Source organism: Miniopterus schreibersii (genome assembly GCF_964146895.1).
Source record: "Miniopterus schreibersii genome assembly, chromosome: 16".
Classification (NCBI taxonomy): domain Eukaryota; kingdom Metazoa; phylum Chordata; class Mammalia; order Chiroptera; family Miniopteridae; genus Miniopterus; species Miniopterus schreibersii.
Window position 1 is genome coordinate 9,674,376 of NC_138116.1, and position 19,012 is coordinate 9,693,387.

A 19,012-nucleotide genomic window follows, 5' to 3' on the forward strand; every position below is an offset into this window, starting at 1 on the left:
ACCCAGGAACCAGGAGGTGACGGATAATTCGCCTTCAGGGCGCAGAGCGCTTGCGGGGGGGGGGGGGGGCGGGGGGGGGCGGGGGGGGATGGGGGGGTCCATCCCCAGTAGGGGGCCTGCAGGAGGCAGCCCATGGATGATTCTCTCTCATCATTGATGTTTCTCTCTCCCTCTCCCTTCCTCTCTGAAATCAATAAAAACATATTTTTTAAAAATATATATATAGTTTTTCATGATAAATGTGATTATCAGACAACTCAAAATATTCAAAGACTTGAGTGACATGCTACATATAACAAAAACCCTTACAGTTCCATGTATTTATGTGAACAAGTTTTCTCTGTGCTTAAGTTTTTTTTGTGTTTTTTTAAAAGGAAAGAAAAATAGATACAAAATTGTTGCTGAATCTTGCCTTATTCTAATAAAAAAAATGATATTCATCCACACACGAACTAATTGAGAGGAAAATACCTCCTTTTAAGAGATACATTTCCAATAAAATGTTAGTTTTTATAAAAATTTTGATATATATTTATATTGCTTTTAACAACTCTGTACTAATAAGCGTAACCCTTAAAGCCTTAGTAATGTTACAAAAATTAATTTAAATTTTTCAATTTTCAGTATATATTTTCAATTTATATATCTTTTGCAATTAGATATGATTATGAATAACAGACTTTAAGGCATGAGACTAATTATATGTAGCATAAACTGAGAAGGAGAAAATTGAATTATGAGAAGAAAAAGGAATGATGTTAAAGAAGTGCTTGTTATAGTGTTTTTAAAATGAATGATGTTGGCTCTCAAATCACTCCTATTTGGATCAAAATGGGTCAATATCAATAAAATATTTTATAAAGTGTCAATATTTACAACACACTGGAAATTGCCTCCTTTACAACTATTTAAACTTATTAATGAAATACTTCAGATGTCAACTTAAAAACGTGTGAGGAGGCAAATACATTTTCAAAATCCTTTTAGGAAGTAATGAGCAAAGAGAACTGAAGGCCAGTGACCGGGCGGTTTGTGGACAACAGTCCATTTCAGTGGACTAGTTAACTGTGCATGTTCTCAAGCCAGACCATTGGGGTTGAAATTACACCCTTCTTTTCCTATACTGTGGAAAAGATTCTTTTTGTTTTAATTGAAGTCTAATTTACACATAGAAGTGCACATATTTTCACAACACACTCATGTAACCAGCACCTAGATCAGGAAAAAGAACAGTGCCAGCTCCCTGGAAGTCTCCATCGTGCTTGTGTAAGTTTTTTGTTTCTCTCTGGTTTTGATCCCACGTCTCTAAAATGGGGAGAATAACATTGACCCCTTAGGGTTGTTGAGAGGATCAGATAAGCTAATATTCTTAGAGCAGTCAGCACAGTGCCCTGCGCAGGGTGACTTCTGTCAAAGTGTTGGCTGTTGTCATGATTCCCAATGGCTACCAAGCCAATAGCTCTCTGCTCCCCTTCACCCCAGCCTGGCTAAGAGCTCCATGGTTCCAGGGCTCCTGGGTCCAGCAGAGCCACCTTCAAGTCCCCAACACACAGCTCCTTGAGAGAAGGGCTTGGAGAAGACAACTGATGTTGGAGTCATGGCACAGTCAAGGACATAATCACCGTTCAGTAAGTTACACACCCAGCCCAAGGTGAAATGTGCAGACTTTATTAGCTGTGATACACTCAACCGCACTGGAGTCCCAATGGCCATCACAAAACCGCCAGGGGCTGAGGCGCTGAGGGCTGGAGCGCTGTGCCCTGATGTGCCCACTACAGAAGACACTTGCATCTCCAGCCGGGACACAGGTTCGCACAGAAGGTCAGACCAACCTTGGGTGCTGGGCTGAAGGGCCGTGGATAGTGCTGAGCCAGGAAGTGATTGCACCCAGCTCAGAGCAAGATTCTCACACAGATCAGTAATTTCTCTTTTTCTCACTGACTCCACTGTCCTGTAAGCGACCTCCATGCCCAAGGCCCTTGTCCACCCTTCACCAGGCTTGCTATCCAAACAGAGGCCTGGAGGAGGCTGGGGAAAATCCTGAGCCTCCTGCCCCCTGCATCTTGGGTCACCTGGGTTAGTAGTTTGTAGCTATTCTAGGAGAAAGGTTTTCAGAGGTCTGTTTTGGTGGCTTTCTGCTTCCCCCAAATCCTTAACTCTCACCTCACCCACTTGCAGTCCCATCATGGTGTCTTTTGTCTTGGGGTTCAGTGGCTCCAATTCCCTGCAAATCCAGGATCTGAACCATGTCTCGGGAACTCCAGCTGCTTGGGGACAGAGCCAAGGTATTCTGGGAGGGAGGGGAAGCGGGGACCACAGACAAGTTCCTGTACCTCCAGGGTATGCAGAGGTGAGGCCAGGAATGACAGGAGCCCCTCAGGCTGTTCCAGTTCAGAGGACAGTGTCAGAGTTTTGTCCGTTGCTGTGGCCAGGTGATGCATCCTGGAGGAGGAGTTTCTGTGCTTCAGTCCACATTGGTCCAAGTCACCACAGCTTGGGGCCTGAGAAGGGCAAAAAAGGGGTGGGGTGGGGAGGAAATGCAGCTGCCTCCAGGCAAGCCCCTGGGATTCCCCTCACCTGCTCACCTGTGCAGGGGGCAGGCTGCCCTGGGGCAGCCTAGTTCCTGGACTCTGAGTCGCTGAGGCTGCAGGAAACAAGGCCAGGTCACTGGAGGTTGGGGCTCCCAGAATGTAGCCAGTGTGGCCCTGCGGCAGGGGCTGCTGAAGGAGCTGCAGGATGCGGCTGATGTCTGAGGACAGGCGGGATTCCAGCCTGCCAAACAGGACAGAACCCCACAGTTAGGGTCAGGGTCAGGGTCAGGGTCAGGGCCAAGGTTAGGGTCAGGGTTGGCAAAAGCAGGTCAGGTCCAGAGGACAGCTCCCAATTTTGTAGCTTACAGGCTATTCCAGCTGGTTGGAATGGCAGCCTGAGGCCTACCTGAAGCTATTTCCCTGCTACAGTCACAGCTGCTGCCCAGATTCCCTTAGTGCATCCCTGATTTTGATAATAAGCGACCAGGCGCCGTACACACATCATTCGGTCCCCATCAAGAAGCTTTGATATGGGTATTCTGATTGTCCCCACTTCATGAAAGGGCGAACTAAGGCACAGAGTCATTAAGTAACTTGCCCACACTCTCAATGGTAAGGTACAGAGACAGAATTTGAACCCAGGACTGTACTGCCCCTAAGCACTAATTCTGCCACCACAGTCCTGTCATCGCAGGCCACACCCCTTTTCCAAGGGCCCATGAAGTTTGTTTCTGCACGAAGTTATGCCCCTTCCTCAAGAGAGCTTCCTTGGCATGTTCTGGGATTTGCTGGGACAAGCCATCTAAGGAATTATGCTTAGTGACATCGGGGTGTGGAGGCTGCTGTTAAATGGGGCCCGGCCATTCTGAAACTTACAAGATGTCCAGTGATGCTTCTGAGCCACCAGAAGGGGGCACCCGTGCCTAGCCTGCTGCCGTGCTTGCTCTCTGTAGCCACCAGAACTGGCCTGCGGGGCTCTCACCTGTTCATCTGGGCCTGGAGCTGCTCTAGCCTGGAGCCCAGCTCCGGAGCCCAGCAGTCTGGGTCCCCCTGAGGGTCTGGAGGGCTGTGTGCTGGCCTTTGGGGCACTTGCTGCAGCAGCTCAGGCCAGAGGCCAGATGCATCTGAGAGGCCCAGGGAAGGGGCTGCACCTGCAGGAGGGAAAGGAAAGCCTGGGCTTGGTCTGGCTGGTTCCACACCTCTAAGCCTATGCCCCTCCCCCTACCTGCAATGGGAACACAGGGCAGGAGGAGTGGCTCTTCTTACCTGGGTGCCCTGGAGTATGAGATCCTGCCTCCATAGAGGTCTGGTATCCATGTCCCAGAAGGCTGTAGCCCTGGGAGGGGGCCTGGGGCCCCAGCTTTGGGGGGCTGGCTGGGTGGGGATATGCAGCCCTGGCCTCACTGTCCAGGAAGCTGAAGCCCAGTGGTTCCCCTGGTGCCTTGAAGTGGAACCCCAGGGGCTTGGCCAGTATTCCCCCCACTGTGGCATCCAGCTAGCCCTCACTCTGGCTCTAAGGACACAGGGGGAGGAAGGGGTAAAGGGCCTCCAGCACCAAGCCTATGGAGAGAGCCCCTCTCCACTCATCCAGGGACTGGGGAGGCCTCTCTCTCCCAGAGGAAGCAGGATGTAAGGACTGGGAAGGCGGGAGGCTGGCAGGGCTCTGGGCTGGGGCTGGGCAGACACTGGTGGACTGACTTTGCTCACCTGACTGGTTGTCACTGAGGAAGAAGCCTTGGTGGTCCTGACTGCCTGGAGCCTGTTGGGGTGGTGACTGGAAACCCCCGTCTGCCTTGTGGGGAACAAGAGCATGAAGTAACAGGGCCAAAGCTGGGACAGGGCCCCTTGGTTCTCTCTTGCTCCCCCACCCCCACCCCATGGCTCTTGTGACAACTAAGTGAGAAAGAAGTGATAGGTGGCCAGCCAGCCCCTCCTCCTGAGGCTGGGGGTGGGGTTATGTTGGGGGAGAGGGAGGCTCAGAGCCGGGCCTCAGCCACTGTTGCCCCGGCCAAGCGGGCCTGCCACCTCCTTCCCACTCGCTGATGCCAGACCCTCCCTGCAGCCTCTTCTGGGCTTCCGTCTGCACCTGCCGTCCCATCCTTGGCAACCTTGAGCTCCACAGAAATTTGGTCTCTCTGCACACCCTCGTGACTTCCTTGGTTATTTAACTGTGTGGCTCTTTATTTTTCCTGACTTGTTTAATCTCCTCCACTGAGTGATAAGCTTGAGAGGAGAGACAGCTCTCTCACTCTTTACGCCCCCTGGCACCGTGAGCCCCTGGATGCAGACACCCTCCCCTTTGGTTTGGTACAATGGGTGGGAAAAGCCTGGGCTAGGGAGTCGCAGAGCTTGACTCCACAGTCTGGCCCTGCCACTGACTGTATGGCTCACTGTGGGGCTGAAAGGCTTTGGTCAATTTATCTTCTTTGGCCCTCAGTTTCCTCATCCGGGAAGTGGGGATAATAACACCATTTGCAAGGAGAGGACTAACTGAGATTATGTAAAAGAAGCCCAATGCTTAGCACATAGTTGGTGCTCAATAATTGGTAGCTATCATCATATTTAGCATTATGTAGGCCACGACAGACACAGAAGAAATTATGGTAAAGAACACAGCATGAGGCTGAAAGAAAAGGAGGTGTTCAGATGGGTCCCCCCAGGTCAGGCAGGCCAAGCTCTCAGCAGGCTGCCTGGGCATCCTCTGTCACCAGCTAGCCAAGGGCCACCACCCACCCTGGCCGGCCCAGCCCACACTCACGTCCCGAAGGTTGAAGGTGACTTCTAGCTTGCTCCAGAAGCTGTCTGCGAAGGCAGGGTACATGTCCAGCACCTCCAGCAGGTCTGCCCGCTGGATCTTGTGCAGGTCGCAGTAGGTCAGGGCCCGTACATCTGCACTGGACTTGCCTGGCTGGGCATGGAGGCTAACAGGCTCCCCAAAGATGTCATTCTTTCCTGCCAGCCAGAAGGGCGGGGTCTCTCCAGGGTTTGGCTTCAAGCTCTTTTCTAAGGATCTTCCCTGAGGGCCCCTTGTCCATGACTCTCTCTCACCAGAGATTCTGCCAGGCTGGGAGCTGGTGCTCAGGATCAAGCTCTGGGGACAAGGCTGGATGTACTGGCTGGGGATGAGGGGTACGCCCTTACCTTGTCCTTTGAGCTCTGCAGAGACACCCCCCATTTCTAGCTGTCTCTGGGCCCCTGCTGTCTCTGGGCCCCTCAGGACCACCCTTTATCAGAATTCCCCCCTCCTGGTTCCACATGCTTTGGCACTGCCCTTACCCACGCCCTTGGGGGTCAGTGGGCAGTAAAGGACACTAAAGACTCCCTGCTCACCTGGCCAGTGTGGCTCAGCGGTTGAGCATTGACCCATGATCCAGGAGGTCGCTGTTTAATTTCCGGTAAGGGCACTGCCCAGGTTGTGGGCTCGATCCCCAATAGGTGGCTTGCAGGAGGCAGCCGATCAAAAAGGATTCCCTGCTCAACCTCCCCCTCTCCTCAGCCTGCTGCAGTGATGTAAGAGTGCAGGGAATCCAGGGCCAGGAGCACCTAGCACCCCAGCGCAGGGCCAGGTAACCAGCATGGCCCTGGCAGAGGAAGCTTAGGGAAGTCACTTCCCTTCTTTGGACCTCAGTGTCCTCATCTCTAAAATGGGTATAACCATATCTGCCATGTCTACCCCACTGGGCTCTCCAGAGAAGCAGACTGATGCTTGAGAAAGTACCTTGAATAGCAAGAGGCACTGGCCTTGTCAGTGCAAGACACTGGTATTGACAGATGTCACATGTGGACATGGGATGATACCTGGGGCATGTGATGAGGGTCTTGGGCCCTCCTGGTGCCAGGTACTGTGCTGGCCACAGGGTGTAAACATGAATAAGATACTGTCCCACCCACAAGAAGCCTCTAACATCCCCGGGATAGGCACATAAGCAAAGAACTAGTTTACAGAATGATCTTTGAGCCTTAGAACAGGGAAGGACCAGGAGCTATGGGGCCATAGAAGAGGGAACAGCTCATTCTACTAGGGGTGGCTGGCGGCAGGGAGGAGAGGGGCTTACAGAGGAAGTGAAGTGAGGGCTGGGTTATGAGAACTGAGGAAGACTGGGCTCCAGTGAAAAAACAGAGAGCCCAGGGCCGGGGTGCTATGATTGCTTTGATGTCTGAGCTCCCTATAGGAAAGTCCCAGTCCCCTCAGCCTGGCTCTGCTGAACAAGGGTTGCTAATGGTTTGCACAGACAATGATGGATGGAGGCCAGGATACGTCTCCCAAGAGAACAAACTCAAAGGTCATTCACAGAGGAGGGGACTGAGGCCTAAAGAGGGAAGGGACTTTCCAGGATTACATATGAAACCCAGGAACCTGAAATCTGGGCAACATTATAAAGCGATGGTTTTCTAGTAGATGAAGGATTATGATCTAAAGTCCATTTCCACTCAGGACAAAATGAGATTTCATGTCTCTCACTGATATTTAATTGGACTGGCTTCTTAATTATTAATAACAATTATTATCCCTCCCACGTGGATGGCACTTCTAAAGCGTGCTGGCAGTGAGGGGTCTCAGAGAGGAGCATGTGCTTAAGCTCAGCCTTGAAGGGTGACCCGAGCCAGCCAGGCAGGAGTGCAAGGTAGGTGCTCCAAGAAGAGTTGCAGCATGTGCAAAGGCACAGATGTGGGACAGAGAAAGGCAGGATTAGAGAATGATGAATAGTTTGTGTGGCTGGAACCTAATGTATTGGGGGGAGGGTGGCAGGACTTAGGGTTGCAAGACTGGGGAGGACTGTGCACACAGGGGTTCACTCTTGTCCTGTGGGCCATAGGGAACCATGGAGGGATTTTGAGCAGAAGAGGAATATGCCCAGATGTGAATTTCAGGTCATTGGCACAAGGTGGAAAATGGAGTATGGGAGTCGACCAGATGCAGGAGCATGGGAAAGGAGCTCCTGACACCTGCCCAGGAAGGACACGATGAAGGCTGGACCCAGGCATGGACAAGGAGACAGGTGTGGGACAGAGAGGGACAGAAGGGGTTCTGTGGCTGCCTAGATGATGGGGGCGGGCAGGAAGGTCTCTGGTTCAGGCAATGGATGGTTCACAGTGATGGGGATGCCGAAGGAGCTGCTTTGGACGGCAGATGATGATTTCAGGTTGAGATATGTTGTTTGATCTGCCTCAGGAATATAAGGGTGGCCATGCCCAGGAAGGAGTGGAATATTCTGGTCTAAGGAGAGATTGGGGCTAGGACAGAGTTCTGGGGGTGCTTGTGGCACAGATGGAGGCTGAGACCCTGGGAGCAAGGAGCTGGCCCAGGTGAGGGTACAGGGTGAGGAGAGACCAGAGCCCTACCCTTAGTGGGCACCAGCTAAGGGCAGACCAGAGGGGAAGGAGTGAGCATAGGAGGGGGCGTGTCCAGGGGGTTGGAGGAGAGTCCGGCCATGGAGACCAAGGGAGGGCAAGGCTGATGTCCTGGTCAGGGACTTGGAGTCGGCTGAAGTTGGGGGGAAGCAAGGAAGATGAGAAAAAGAGAACGTTGTGAGGCTCAGGGAAGTGAAGTGACCTGCCCAAGGTCACACTGACACAGCTGGTAAGTGGCAGAAGCAGCATGTGCCCCACATCTGTCCCCTAGCCAGTGCTCATATCCTTCCTCCAAAGTCCAGCGTCCCCGCAGTTGTGCTGAATGACACAGGAGGCCCTCCTCCACCCAAGACAAACCCTCGCCCTCTCACCCCATGCTCCTCAACAGCAAAGGACGGTAGGAGCTTGCCTGGACTTCTCAGTCAGACATGCTGCCCTGCAACCCCTTCTTGGCCACTTAGCAGCATGATCTCTCTGAGCCTCAACTTCCCTATCAGGAAAATGGACCTATGGCAGAAGTTTGTTTTAAGGATTCGGTGAGCTGGGGATAATGCTCTCTGTGGCACAGGCTCAGCACAGGCAGGTCATAAAGGTGCCAGGATCATCATCATTAGTAACGAAGTGGTCCAGGCAGGACATCTCCAGCACCCCCCCCTCCCCGCCTGACCCACCTAGGATGGCCACCACCACGTCGTCGCGCAGGATCTCGATGGAGCCGCGGGAGATGAAGTAGAGAGTGGAGAGGACGTCGCCGAAGTGCACCAGCGTGTCCCCGGGCGGCGCGTGCGCCGTCTTGAACTTGGTGGCGAGCGCGCGCAGGCAGCCCTTGCTGGCGCCGCGGAAGGCCGGGCAGTGCTGCAGCAGCGCGCGGTGCAGGTGCAGGCAGATGTCGGCCTGCAGGCACTCGGGGAAGCCCTTCAGCACCTGGGGGGGGGGGGGAGCTGGAGCAGGGGAGAGGGCAGGGAGGGCCCTGGGGGGCGCCCTCCACCCGGAGGGCCCCGTCTTCCTGGGGGCATTAGGAAGAGAGGGGCCTTGAGCTGGGTCACCCGGCGGGCCGCAGGGGGGAGGGGGGGGGCGGGGAGCGGGGCTCACGGCGTTCATGTCGATGCCGTTGGTGTAGGACCAGGCGTGCTGGAAATACTCTTCCAGGCGCTGCCGCAGGGGGCTGGGGATCTGGTGGAAGCGGATGAACTCCTTGACTCGCAGCATCTGCGTGTGGTAGCGTGCGGTGCCCGAGTACAGGCGCTGGATGATGGCCGACACGTTGCCAAAGATGCTGGCGTACATGAGGGCTGGGGTGCAGGAGCAGGGGTGCGGGGAGTGAGCGCCTCTGCATCCCCACCGGCGGCACCACCCCGGGCCTGCTTCAAGCCTGCTTCTTCCTGGGAGCCCTCTGTCCAGGACAAAGTCAGAAGTGCCCAGGACAGCATCAGGGCACCTGGGGGACAGAGGCCCCTGGACTTCCTGCCCACCTCCCTCTGCCTTGTGCCTCTTGGCATGTTCCTGGGCCCAGAGGCCAAACTTCTAAGAGAAAGAATTAGGGCAATGGAATTTTTTTAGTTCAAATTTGTTTTCTCTTTCAGCTGTAAAAATATAATAAAGGGAAAACTCTTGGTCTGTTGTTTTTCCCCCTTTTTTTTGTTGTGTTTGTTTTTCTGGGCTTTCACATCTCTAAATACTCTGAACATGACAGCTTAGTCTATGTGTAAAATTCCACACTGCCTCTCGTGTTCCTAGACCAGGCGTCTTGGGAGGTAGGCAGCACAGTGCAGGGACTGAGAGCACACAGCCCCAGGAGGGGCCTCCTGGACCGGAAATGGGTATCTGTGTATCCCCTGGCAAGTTAGGATTGCTGGTTTCTTGGTCTGTAAACTGGGCTCACAACATGGCCCTCATGGGAGTAGTGATGGGAATGAAATGTGGGCCTTTGATAAGCACTTAGAAAAGTGCCTGGCAGGTCTGACTTCATGGGCATGCGACCTGTGCTAAGAAGGGCCCCACATTTGGTTTAATTTTCTGCTGTTACTCTCTTGAAATGCTTAATAGTTTTTTAACGAAGGGCTCTCCATTTTCATGTTGCGCTGGGCCCTGCAAATGATGTAGCTGGTCCTGGTTCCTGGTGCATAGCAAGGGCTGTGTGGGTGTTAAATTCTGTGTATAGTTGGTGCATACATGCAACATTTCATTGTGCTGTATGCTTAGGATCTGCCTATCACACACATTGTTACTATGTTCTGTTATGTCTCATTACAAAACTATGGGTAAGGCCCGGGGCATGCGGTGGCACTCACAGCCGATGAGCATGACGCAGATGGAGAAGACCTTCTCTGAGTTGGTGTTTGGGGAGACGTTGCCAAAACCCACGCTGGTGAGACTGCTGAAGGTGAAGTAGAGGGCAGTGACATACTTGTCCTGCACCGAGGGGCCTGAGGCCGGGTCGCTGCCGTTGTAGCGCTTGCCGAGCTGCACGCCCAGGCTGTCCAGCCAGCCGATCTTGGGCTCCAGGTAGGGCCGCTCCACGTTGCCGATGGCGTACCAAATGCAGGCCAGCCAGTGCGCGATGAGGGCAAAGGTGCACATGAGCAGGAAGAGCACGGCCGCCCCATACTCAGAGTAGCGGTCCAGCTTCCTGGCCACGCGCACCAGCCGCAGCAGCCGCGCCGTCTTCAGCAGCCCAATCAGGGTCGTGGTCTGGACGGGCGGGGAGGGGCCAGGGGGCTGGTGGTCAGCCCTTGAAAGCTGTGCTCAAGACCACAATTGTTTACTTGCTTATATGGTCACACAGTCAATCAACATACACCCATGAAGAACAGGCTCTGGGCCAGGCTCTTGACAGTGGGACACAATGTGGGACCTTAAGGAGCTCTCAACCTAAAGCTCTAAAACTGTATGGTTACTAGGACAGAGATCTAGGGAGAGCACAGAGGAAGGGGAGGTCAAGTCTGCAGGAGCAGAGCAGGGCAGCTACGTAGATGAGGTGACACATGAACTGAATCTTGAGAGATGAGGCTGGGCCTCCAAACAGATAGGAGGGAGAGGGAAAGGGCATTCTAGGCTCAGGAAGCAGCATGAGCAAAGGCCCAGAGGTGTGAAACGGCCCGGCCCATGTGGGAAACCAGGTGTGGTGCTGCAGCCTGGAGCTCAGTGAGGAAGATGGCAGAGGAGAGATAAATGAGCCTAGAAGATGGGCAGGGGCTGCTCCTGTGGGTCCATAAGGAGCTTGGCTTTTATCCCAAGCCACTGAGGAGCCACTTAAGGTTCTGAGGACAGGATCAGATAAGTAACAGGGTCATGTAAGTGATCTGAAACTCTCTGGCTTCTGTGTGGAGGGGCGGGGCTGGCAGGTGTTGGACTGGAGCAGACGTGGGTAAGAAGGCCACTCAGTGTCCAGGCAGGGGCAGTGGGGGTGGGGAGGAGGGGAGAGTACTTGGGGATAGATTTCCTGGGAGTGGGTGGGCATGGGAGCAGGGAGCCAGGACCTGCTGGGCAGGCTGGGGTGATTGGGGGTGACTGGAACACAGAAGGCAGAGCTGATTGGAGTGGAAAGCTGGTCCCAAAGAGGTGGGGGAAAGGACATAGTGGGACTAGAAACTTTAAGAAAAGCATGAAAATGCCCTCATATCAGCTATTGGGAAGGTGAGGGGCTCAGCGGTGAGGAGGGGTCAGGCTGCATTAAGGAGCAGCTTACATATTCCCTTTCTAACTCCGAGGTCAGTGTGGTTTAGAAGTCAGCACGAGGAGCTGGGACTAGAGCAATGCCCATCCCAGAAGAGGCCAAGTTGTGGAGCACAGGGAGGCCACCCAAGCCTGGGTACAGCCTTGGCTGGCCCTTCTCCAGGACTGGGAGATGACAGAAGATGTCTGAAGCCCCCTTTCCACCTCCACTTGCTTTGGCAAAGGTGCCCAATGCCAGGTACTCTCTGCACGCAGGGCTGTGAGGCCAGGGAGGCCCCGGGGTGCAGGGGACAGCCGCAGGAGCTGACCCAGGTGGGGTTCGCTCACCTCGTCAGAGCCAGTGCGGAAGACGAGCAGGTCGAAGGGGATGGCGGCCACCATGTCAATGAGGAACCAGCCCTTGAAGTAGTGGACAGCGATGCGGCGGGGGTGGCTCACCACCTCATCGTTGGCGTTGACATAGGTGGTGCGGAAGTTGATGACAATGTCCACAACAAACATGATGTCCACGATGAGGTCCACCACCGTGAGCGGGCTGCAGGTGTAGCTGCAGTCCCCGCGCTGGGACTCATCCTGGTCGCTGAGCAGGAAGGCGGCCGAGTAGGGCGTGAAGACGGCCGTGTAGATGACCAGCAGCAGGATGAGCCAGTCCCACACGGCCTTGAAGGGGCTGTAGTGCAGGAGGGTCCCGCGGTGGATGCGTGGCGCCTGCAGCTTGTACTCCGGCAGCACATCCGCACCCAGGGACAGCACCTGGGGTGGGGGCCATGGGGTGGTTAGCGGGGTGGCCACCGCTGGTGAGATGGGTCCGGGAGGGGTGAAGATGTAGGGGTGATGCCTGGGAAGGCCCTGTGGAGCCTTGACCAGCGAAGGACTTCCCTGCGGCCAATTCTCAGACCTTCCATGGAGTCAAATTGGGGTGCAGAGCTAATCTAGGGCCTCAACAGGTCCTGAGGACCAGGGAGCCTTCACTGCTTGTCTTATGTACTAGGGGGGTTTGATCATTGCATTCAGCTGAGCCCTCTCCACTCTGCCCCTCCCACCTTCAAGGCCCAGCACAGCCCTGTCTGCGCTGCCCTGTAAGCCAAACCTGGGTGACCTTCTCGGTGACATTCTGGGTCCGCTCCACCACCTTGTGGGGCGCGATGATCTCAATTTCTGTGGTGGAGCCTGAACGGTGCTTCTCCAGGTTGAACTCCACAAAGTTGAGTGTGAACTGCGGAATTTGGCCGATGGTCCTGTACTTGGCCCTGCTCGTGCCAGGCCTCTGTGTACCGGGCCTGCCCTCTGAAAGTGGGGCGAGGGTCAGAGCAGCCAGGATCAGGGACTAGCTGCTCTACCTGGTGCCCCCACTCTCCCCTCCCTCTGTCCCCTGTGCCCCTCCTCACCAGAGCCCAGGAAGCTCTGGGACAGCAGGCGCTGAGACAGGCTGTGGCTCCCACTCTTGGCCAGGAGCTGGGCCAGATCCTCAAAGTTGAGGATGAACATGATGACGGCCCCGTCCTCGTTCTTCACGGGTACCACGTCCACCAGGCAGCGGAAGCTGGAGGCTGCAAACACCATGGGGGGGCAAAGAGGTCCTCTCCTGCGGGAACCTGGCCAGTTGAAGCTGGGGAGGGGGCTGGGCAAAACTCAAATTAAGGGCAGCCACAGGGTGAGGAGCCTGGACAGAGGGTTGGTGATACTACAGGGCAGAGGTGGGGAGAGCAGCTGAGCTGCTTATTAGGAGATAACGTAGCATCGTGTCCAAGTCCGGGCTCGGCCTTCAGCTCAGGGCTTAACCTTGAGGTTTGCTTCTGCTGTAATTACAGCGGAGCAGATGGGGTGGATTAAGCGGGAGGTGGGTCGGCATTCTACGCCATGAAGCTCTGGCTTGCCATGCGTTCAGCTCCCATGTTCCCATCCCACAGAGCTGACACTGGAAGGGCCTCATCATTGAGAACACACTGAGTGCTGGGCACTGAGCCAGTTAGGCTTCAGTCTCTGTGGTGGAGCCCAGTGGGTCTTTGTGGGGGAGGCAGAGACCCCTGTTCTGCAGACAAGAGCCTGGGTTCTGAGAAACTGACTTGCTGGGGCTGGGAGGAGACATGGAGCAGGGATCCCTGAACTCTCAGTACCCAACAGCTTGGAGAAGGGAAGGGACTTGTCTGGGGTAGGGACGCTGGAGTGAAGGCCAGGCTGCTGCTCCAGGCCTGGAAGGGGAGCAGGGTTTCAAGGCAGAGGCGCTGGGACTGGGGAGCAGGCAGGGCTGGGTGGGTGGGGGAACATCCCGTGAGCCCGCTCTCCGAGGTACCTGGTGGGTGTCAGGCCCAAAAGGCAAGATCCTAAGGGGCAGGGCCCTCAGGTAAACATGCAAATCAGAAGGCAGAGCCGCCCAGGTTTGGGTGTCTCCTTTCCCAGGAGCCAGCACCTGTTGCAGGTGTTATCGATTGAGTGAATGAATATATATGTAAATGTGAGAGGGTGGGAGATTGCCTGGCAGGAATATAGCTACTCTGGGGTCCACTAGAGTCATTCCTCTCCTGGCTCCCCACTTAGTGCTCACTTCCCTTGGTGTCTCCTCATAGTCCTCAGCGTTGGGGTGCAGCTGAGCTGTCTCCATCTTCCCTCCCATGTTCCTCTCTGGGAGCAGGAATCTCCTGGATCAGATTCCCAGACTCCCAGGCACCAGACAGCCACCTGCCAGCTGCTGTACTGGGTCCCAGGGGAGACATCTACACTGAGGGGAGGCCACCAATCTACCTCTATGACCCACTCCTGGGGCCAGAGTGCTGTAGGCCTGCCCAGGAGTGGCCGTGTTCCTGTGCTCTTGCCTTGGCCCTGGAGGAAGAGCCACAGTCTCATACTCCCTTTCAGGGGCTCCTCCTGGCACCCACCTCTCTGACCAAGGGCAGCAGCTTTGCCTGCCCCATCCCCCCAGACACTGCCCTTCTTCTGCTCTTCTCTGCCTCTTGAATGTGCCCCTTCCTTCATTTCTCCTTGTTCCTGTGCTTTCCTCTGCCCCCGGCCCTTGCTTCCCGTCTGCACAGCCTCCCTGCTATCTATTACCTCCATCTAGTTATGCACACCCATCCAGGACTGTGATGAGCCTTCAGGAAAGAACTGGTGCTGCAAAAAGCTGCCTCTAAGACAGGGGCTATTCCATGCCCCCTCCCTGCTTGGTGTTTTTGGCACTCATGGGCGAGTGTCTGGAAAACCCTGGGGCCCCTCATGTCAGCCCTTGCTTGCCCTGTCCTCTTTAACCAGAGCTGGGGACTGAAGGAGCCAGAGGCTTCCTCTATTCTGGCTTAGGGATTAGGGGACTCTCCAGTTTGGGGACCTGGCAAAGGTGGGCAGGGATGGTGCTCAGTGGAGGCAAGGGTAGGGGTGGGGAGATCTGAGCACTCTCCATCCCTCCCTCCAGACTCTCATTGATCCTAGTCTGGTGACTGTCCTGTTCCTCCTTATCTGTTAGGTTCTTACTTTTCCAATAAAGGCAGATGGAGGAAGAGCCAGTTTCTTAGGGGTCTCTCAGCCCTGTCTCATGGGGTAATTTCTGCCAAGTGCCCTGGCCTCTTTGAGCCCAACATTATGCAGATGCACAATATGGAGCTATATGGACACAGACCTTCTACTTTGACTTGGAGAACTGTCAGTGGAGTACTATTTTATAGGGAAAGAGAATTATAAATAAACAAGCTAGAGTTCTGTTCAGGACACTTTCCTACATCCCTGGAGCCAGGTGGAGTGGGGCAGAGGAGATACTGACCTAAGGTGGGAGGGAATCAGCATTAGGATGCCCCTGAGCAGAATTGCAAGATGTATGTTAATATGATAAATAAGAAAATAAAGGTCATGTGGTCAGAGTGGACCATATGGTGAACATAAATTATCTGAGAACCACATCCTTTCCTTAGGGTAATGCAGGCTGAGAAGTTCCCTTTTCTGGGCTCCCTTTTCAGGCCAATTTCAGGCAGGTCCAGGTGGTCAAAGGCTTCGACTACAAGACAGGGAAGGGCTTGTGGTAGGGGTGGAGTAGACTGGCATTGGGGGGCATCAGGTATGTAATTTTTCCATTTTCACCTAGGGTCAGCCTTCAAGACTAGGTTGTCAGGGTCCCTTCTGATAGATAAAGGACCCCAGCAGGGTTCTGAAGACCTCAGTCCTAATCTCAGAGGGCCAAGGCCTGGCCTTGACTTCTGCCCCCTGCCCAGTCACATGCAGGGTGCTGAGGACACCCTAAGAATCCTGATCTGACATCTCCAGGTGTGTGAAATCAGCCCTTACCCCTTTGGGGCCCAGATAGAGCTCTGGGGTCAAGGAAAGGGGGGAAAAAGACCTCTTGTTCCCCCTCCTTTCCTGCTGTCCCATCCTGTTCTCCCAGGACCCTTCTCACTCTCCTGACTATCACCTCCTCCCTGCAATGATAAGAGGAGGTGAGGTCACAGCTTTTTAAAACATTCTGACTTCATTAACCCTGTGAGTGCCACTACACTAAGCTGGATTCTTCCTAGTCTCCTAATCTCTGCCTCTGCATTCACTTGGGTGGCAGCAGCAGGAGACAGCCAGAGGGACAGCCAGGACCTGCCCAAGAAGCACCCCAGAAGCCCTTGAACATACACACATGCATGCACTCACACACATGTTCATGTTCACGCTTATACCCACGCTCCACACACACACCAGGCCCCTGGAACTCAAGCTTCAGCACCGCTCAGTCCCAGTCCAGAGGTGCCTGACCTGTGTCTGCACTCAGATGGCCCTCATGCCTGCTTTCCAGGGGGAAGCCCTCTTCTGGGGCTTCCTTTCCCCAAAGTCCTGCCTCTGAGCACAGCGGCAGTTGGGGTCTTTTCTCCTCTCTTGGGATTTACTCAGAACAGATATTTCTAGGAAAGAATCCGGAGACTTGGGATCGGCCCTAGGTTGGACTCCAGCAGTAGGATTCTGGGCAAGTCCCTTCTTTTTCTTAAGCCTCGGTTTCCTCATCCTTGAAATGAAAGGATTTATCTAAGCCAGTGATTCCCAAACTTAGTAGAACATTGGAACCACCAGGGAGATTTTTCCAAATATACCTGCTGGGGCCTCACCTCACACCTTTGAGTCAGCCTTTCTCTATGGAAGGTGTGCTTTGGAAAACAAGCCCCGAGCAATTCTGATGCAGAACCAGGTGCAGGGCAGGCACAGATCCAGGTAATTTCAAAGGGACTTTCAGGATCCTGGTTTCCACTCATCTCCCCCCATGCTTCATCCAGTAGAGACTCAGAGGTGCTGGGGGCGGGGTCTCAAAGGCCTGCAGAAGTCTTTATCATCAGTCCCTGTCCTATGCTTCTGTTCTGCTTGCAGTAAATTTGGGCTGGCAGCAACATCCCAAACTGGATGAGCCTCCAGGTCAGGCCAAACTCCAGACCCTCTCTTCCAAAGGAACCAGGGCTAGGTGAGCCAGACCCACCCCTTTCCCATCCAGCAGTCCCCATGCCTTGCTTGGCCACAGAGGCCTTGACTCCTCTCCTAATCCCCAGAGCAGATAGAGATGAGGAAAAGTTCATTTCCGTCCCAGCTGCCTGACAGCTGGGGCTGACAGTGACAGAGTGCACAGCCAGGAGACAGGGGACATGGGAGAGGGATGGTGGAGTGGGAGGCCCTGCCCAGGACTAGGACCTGTCAGTGACTCAGCCTGGTGTCCAGTTTCTAAATAGAACCTCTAAGGGCTTTACATCCCATGCCCATCACTTCCCCATACAGATGAAGAAACTGAGGCCCAGACAGGAGACAGGATTTTTCCAGGCGCTTGGTCCCGGGGTTAGTGCCCTCCTCACGGCCACTCTGGCAGAACAAGAGAGGGACCAAGAACCTGTGGCCCGAGGGTGCCTCACCATCCTTGCGGTAGTAGAGGATGTCCACCTTGCACTCCTCAGCCCCCAGCAGGGCCTGCGCCAGGCGGGACATGGCACTGCGTGGGGTGTTGGGGCCTGTAAGGAAGTCGCAGGTGCAGGGTCGCTGCATCACCTCCATTCGGGAGTAGCCAAAGAGTTCACAGAAGCCATCGTTGCAGTAAATGATGGCGCAGTTCTCCATCTGAGCATTGGCGATCAGGAACTTCCGACCTGGGGTGGGAGGGGGGAGTGGGAAGCCCATGGCATCCAGGATTGGGTGGCAGGGAAGGAAAGATTATAGAGACTCTCGGAAGCAGTGAGGGGGTATCTAGATGGGGGAGCAGAACAGTGACCAGAAAGAGGGAGGGGAGAGGTCAGGTCTGGGGAGGGTGGGAAAACCAAGGAGGCCAGAGTCCTGGGGGAAGGTCATGGGGCTCCTGAGAGTAATGGGGCGTGGTCAGGAAGAGGGAGCAGGGCAGTGACTAGAGAAGTGGGGGAAGGGAAGTCAGTCCTGGGGATCGTGGGAAGACCAGAGCAATAATGGGGTCAGTGAAGCTGGAGGGAGGCCTAAGGCTTCCTCCAGACGGTGGAGAGGGTCCGGAAGAGCGAGCAGGGATGTGATCTGGGGCCCTGGCTTGGGGAGAGCTCCTAGAAAGGCCAGGGGGGTCAGGGTCAGGAGGTGAAAAGGAGAGAGTCAAGAAAACCTCTGAAGAGTGTGTGTGTGTGGGGGGCAGTGGTAGAAGGGGAGATCAGGGCTCAGAGGGCAAGAAAACAACTCAGTGGAGGAGGGAGGGGCTGAGCTCTGACACTTGTGCTCCAGGAGAGAAGAGGGCAGGCACTGAGGCAAGTGGGGCCCGCTGGAGAAGACGGTGGGGTGCTCCTGGGGCATCAAAGCAAAGACTTTCGCATTCGGCATCTGGTACCCACCACCCTGCTCCACTCGAAGTTAGCAAAGGCGTCAGACTTCTGCCACCGACCCAGGACTCCGGATCGTGCCCCCACCCCAACGCACGCACTCACTCTGGCCCTCGAACTTGCGGATGATGGTGTCCAGGTAAGTGTTTTGGGGCGCGACGTGGCCCCTGCGGACGGGCATCTTCCGGCCGCGGCCTCGGCGCGGAGGCACCAGCGCCTCCCCTCGCTGGCCTCCGCGGGTCCCGCTCAGCCGCGTCCGGCTGCGGGTGGGCGCCGCCCGCAGGGAGAGCCGTGGGGCGCGGAGCCCCGCCCGCCCTCCCGCATCTAGCGGCCGCTTCCCCCGCAGGCCCCGCAGCCGGCCGCGCCTCCTCCCCGGCGCCGCCCGGGAGCTGTCCGCGCCGCGGTGCTGAAAGAAGCCGCGCGGCGGAGGCGGGGCCGGGGCGCGGGCAACTTCTCCCGGACCCGACGGGGCGGGGCGGGGCGGGGCGGGGACTCCTAGGAGGCGGAGCTGGGCGGGAGTCCCGCGCCGGGAATGGGGCAGGGCTTGTCTGAGGAGCTTCTGCTCCTGTTCCAGGGGCCCTTGGTCTCAGCCCCTCAAGGTTTCTCTCCTGACACCGAAGGGCAGTTCAGATGTCGCCTGGACGAGTCTCTCAGGGAGGGGAAGGGGCGAGCGGAACGGGTTCCCGC

The 19,012-nt window shown here is 55.4% G+C and overlaps 1 protein-coding gene across 4 annotated transcripts; it reads right to left on the bottom strand.

The window, feature by feature from the left end:
• Positions 1–1,646: 1,646 nt before the first annotated feature.
• Positions 1,647–18,506, bottom strand: KCNH6 (potassium voltage-gated channel subfamily H member 6; the record flags this gene model as incomplete). Of its 4 annotated transcripts, none has more annotated exons than XM_081161934.1 (14): positions 1,654–2,501; positions 2,586–2,772; positions 3,514–3,682; positions 4,239–4,319; positions 5,286–5,483; positions 8,555–8,807; positions 8,976–9,175; positions 10,175–10,260; positions 10,420–10,574; positions 11,886–12,311; positions 12,649–12,845; positions 12,947–13,108; positions 17,411–17,641; positions 18,431–18,506. In XM_081161934.1, the coding sequence occupies 14 exons, from the start codon at positions 18,504–18,506 to the stop codon at positions 2,208–2,210; spliced, it is 2,715 nt and encodes a 904-aa protein (XP_081018060.1). In that variant the 3' UTR covers positions 1,654–2,207. The 4 variants fall into 4 exon arrangements, with proteins under 4 accessions (XP_081018058.1, XP_081018060.1, XP_081018057.1 ...); XM_081161931.1 differs by adding an exon at positions 3,798–3,905 and having other exon boundaries at positions 10,175–10,574; XM_081161932.1 differs by having other exon boundaries at positions 1,647–2,501; positions 4,239–4,323; positions 5,290–5,483; positions 10,175–10,574.
• Positions 18,507–19,012: the final 506 nt, after the last annotated feature.